The following is a 3,549-nucleotide window of genomic DNA, read 5'->3' as shown; positions in this document are numbered from 1 at the left end:
AAAAGTATTGACCTCACCCAGTATTGCTTTCCCGAGAAATCGCTACTGTTGTTGGGGTAAGAAAATCCTTTTGTCTGTAATAGATTCTCTGAGCCCCAGTCTAAAAGATGTTACCTTTCTAATTCACACCTCATCTTCTTTTGACTTGGAGTGCTTACAGAAATCCTCCCTCCTCCTCCTCACTTCACCTGCCTGGGTTGGTCAGGTGAATGCAGAATCCACTGTAAATCTAATGCTGCCTTCGTCATTGTTTCTTTACTACAGACTGGCATCCTTTGTTAACCTGTCCTTTCAGTAACATTCACAGTATCTCAGAGAAAAATTGATTAAGACAGGAAGACTAACCTTCTCCCCCCCTTTCTCTGTCAGAAATGAACATGAAGGCATTCCAGCTAATCTGATCCAGCAGTTGGATGTTTGTGTGGAGATCCCTCAGCAGGGTATTATCCGCTCGCTGAACGTTCACGTGAGTGGGGCGCTCCTGATCTGGGAGTACACCAGACAGCAGGTGCTCAGGCGTGGGGACGCCAGGTCCTGAAGCCTGTGCCTTCTCTCGGCTGAACCGTCGGTGCTGTTGAAATGTTTTTTTAAAAAACTGTTTTGACTCATGAAATAGATTCTGAAATTTACTAGGATAATTTACGTTTCTTTTTTTCTTGCAATTTAATGCCAAAACTTTTTCATGTGCCTTAAACCCACCACTGTATATTGTCCCCTTTAATAAACACTTTGAACTAAAATTGTTTTGCTTCTTTACTACAATCTTTTCAGCAATCGTGGAAATAAAACATATTTTAATTAACACTGCCAGAGATGTGGACTAAGGTGACAGTGAGATGAACTAAAGCAGGGGTCATCTTGCGCACCCAGACCCTGAAAGCATAAGGGAACCACGGGAGGTTATGGCAGAAGTTCTGAGTGAAGAGCAGTCGTTGGCTGCGTTTTGCCGCTTTCTAAATCCCGTTCCCCCTCAGGAAACTCATGTTTGGCACAGTGCTCAGCCAGCTTCCTGCTGAGGTTCACAGTGCTCAGGCGATAGGCTTTAATTTATTTTTAAAGCCATGAACTCGGCCATAATCATTCACATTAAGGTTTCATGAAATTTTTTCATACATCACCTTTGCTCAGAGATACCTGATGGTGCTAGAAACGGTCTGTATTCTGACATCTATAAACGTGAGCCCAAAGGAATGGAATCCCTCCTGTCTGTCACTATCCAGACTGAAAGTGAAACCCAGGAGTGTGGACTTGCTATTTGTTTGGGGTTTTTTGTTTACTATTTACTATTTACTATTACTTCACATTTAATCACAGCTATTTATCACCACCCAGCAGCCAGCTTCCCTTCCCAGTTTGTTAAAGTGAGTCACTAGGCCCAGCAGCCTGCACTGAAGGGCAAGGAAACTAAGCTTCCCTTTAGAGAGAGGAGTATCAAAGAATTTAGATGATCTCAGTAATTAATATTTGGAGGAAGGTACTTGGAGGTTAGGCAAATCACAGGGCTTCTCAGCAGGTGGAGCTGGGGAATCTACCTCTGGCAGGGAGTATCTGTAGTTGTTTCTGTATTTGTGGACAGAGGCCTGAGCTCTTACTGTTACCTCTGACTCCAGGGCGGCACCATGAGATTCACTCTGACATTCATTCCTCAACTGCTTTGACTGACGTAAATCTGGTTCACATTACCTCTACTTGAGCGTTCAATCCTAGCATAAATGTAGTTTTAGGATTGATAGTGTAGCAACTTGTGTATAGTTCATTTTGCCTTCAGACTTACAGCATCCAAAACACCACTTTCCAAGGTAATTTAGGTCAATCGCATTCTTGCCCACTTTTCAATGAGGTTAAGTCATTATGGTTAGAATCACCACAGCCTTCATTTTATACTGGAAACTCCTCACCACTCCCAGTGTCCTAGTTGGTTTTATTTTAATGTACATCTAAAGTCACTCTTTACAGTGGACAGTCTAGGTTTTTGTTGTTAAGATAGTCTTGTTTTTTGTCACCCAGGCTAGAATAATGTGCTGTCAGCCTAGCTCAAAGCAAACTCAATTCCTGGGCTTAAGAGATTCTCCTGCCTCAGCTTCCCAAGTAGCCCAGACTACAGGCATGTAGCACTATGCCTGGCTAACTTTTTCCTTTTGGTAGAGACAGGGTCTTGCTCTTGCTCAGGATGACCATAGCCTCCCAGAGTGGCAGGATTACAGGCCGGAGCCACCGCCCCAGCATGAAGTCTGGGTTTAGCATGCGTACTCCAGGGTCCACCACCACAGTGCTGTGGAGAGAGAAGATTCATCACCCTAAAGGTTCTCTGTGTAACCCTTTCACAGTCAACTGCTTTCCCCAGCCCCAACTGCCGGCAACCACTGGTCTGTTTCTATTCTACCATTTTGCCTTTTTCATATAAATAGAAGTGTAAAGCAGCCTTTCGGTCGAGCTGCTTTTGCGTAGCAAAATGCACTGAAGGTTCGTGTGTTGCACGAGCCCGTTCGCTTCAGCTGCCAGGCCACCGTGTAGCTGAACCACAGCTCATTCATCCTCACCTCTGCTGTGGGTGTCTGGGTGGTTTCAAGTTTTAGGTGATAATAAAACTGTTTCATGTGCAGGTCGTCTTCATTTGTTTGGTGATATACCTACAAGTGGGATTGCTGGGTCATGAGGTAAGCATGTATGTCTAACTCAATTTAAAAAACCAAAAAGTTTTCCGAGGGGCTACTATTTAGCATCCCCCCCAGCAAGAACTATTGTTCTAAGTGTTTCATACTTGTCAGCATTTAGGTATTGTCAACTTCTTAAATTTAAGCCATTCTCATAGGGTATAGTGATGTATCTGTGTGGTATTAATTTGATTAATGTTTAATAATATGGAACATTGTTTCATATTTTCCATTTATCTTTTGAGAAATATCTGTTCAAATAATTTCCTCACTTTAAACTGTGTTATTAAGAGTTTTTTTTTTTTTTTGGAGATAGAGTTTGACTTTGTCACCCTTGGTAGAGTGCTAAGGTGTCACAGCTCATGGCAACCTCAAACTCTTGGGCTCAAGTGATTCTCTTGCCTCAGCCTCCCAAGTAGCTGGGACTATGGGCGCCCAGCTATTTTTTAGAGACAAGTTTTTGCTCTGGCTCAGGCTGGTCTCGAACCTGTGAACTCAAGACAGTCCACTGGCCCCGCCAGAGTGCTAAGATTACAGGCATGGACCACAGGGTGCTGCCAGGTTTAGGATTTTTTTGTTTTTGAGACAGTCTATGTTGCCCTTGGTAGAGTGCTGTGGCATCACAGCTCACAGCAACCTCAATCTCTAGGGCTTAAGCGATTCTCTTGCCTCAGCCTCCCAAGTAGCTGGGACTACAGGTGCCTGCTACAATACCTGGTTATTTTTTTGTTGCAGTTGTCATTATTTAGCTGGCACAGACAGGGTACAAACCCGCCACCCTTGGTGTACATGGCTGGCGCCATAACCACTGTGCTACAGGTGCCAAGCCCAGCTATAGGATTTTTAATAGATGGCTTTTATTACTTTACCTGCTTACTTATTTTGAGAGTTTCTC

The 3,549-nt window shown here is 43.7% G+C and overlaps 1 protein-coding gene across 1 annotated transcript in view; it reads left to right on the top strand.

Moving 5' to 3' along the window:
• TARBP1 (TAR (HIV-1) RNA binding protein 1) overlaps positions 1-726 on the top strand; it is a 78,305-nt gene extending 77,579 nt beyond the window's left edge. The window contains exons 29-30 of the mRNA XM_012809919.2: positions 6-56; positions 370-726. Of these exons, the coding sequence (XP_012665373.1) occupies positions 6-56; positions 370-538 (220 nt within the window). The 3' untranslated portion in view covers positions 539-726. The remainder of the gene's footprint in view (positions 1-5; positions 57-369) is intronic.
• Positions 727-3,549: the final 2,823 nt, after the last annotated feature.

This window comes from Otolemur garnettii, unplaced genomic scaffold (assembly GCF_000181295.1).
Source record: "Otolemur garnettii isolate 467f Iridium unplaced genomic scaffold, OtoGar3 scaffold00116, whole genome shotgun sequence".
Classification (NCBI taxonomy): Eukaryota; Metazoa; Chordata; class Mammalia; order Primates; family Galagidae; genus Otolemur; species Otolemur garnettii.
Note: the sequence above shows the minus strand (reverse complement) of the source record. Positions and strands in the feature narration are given on the sequence as shown.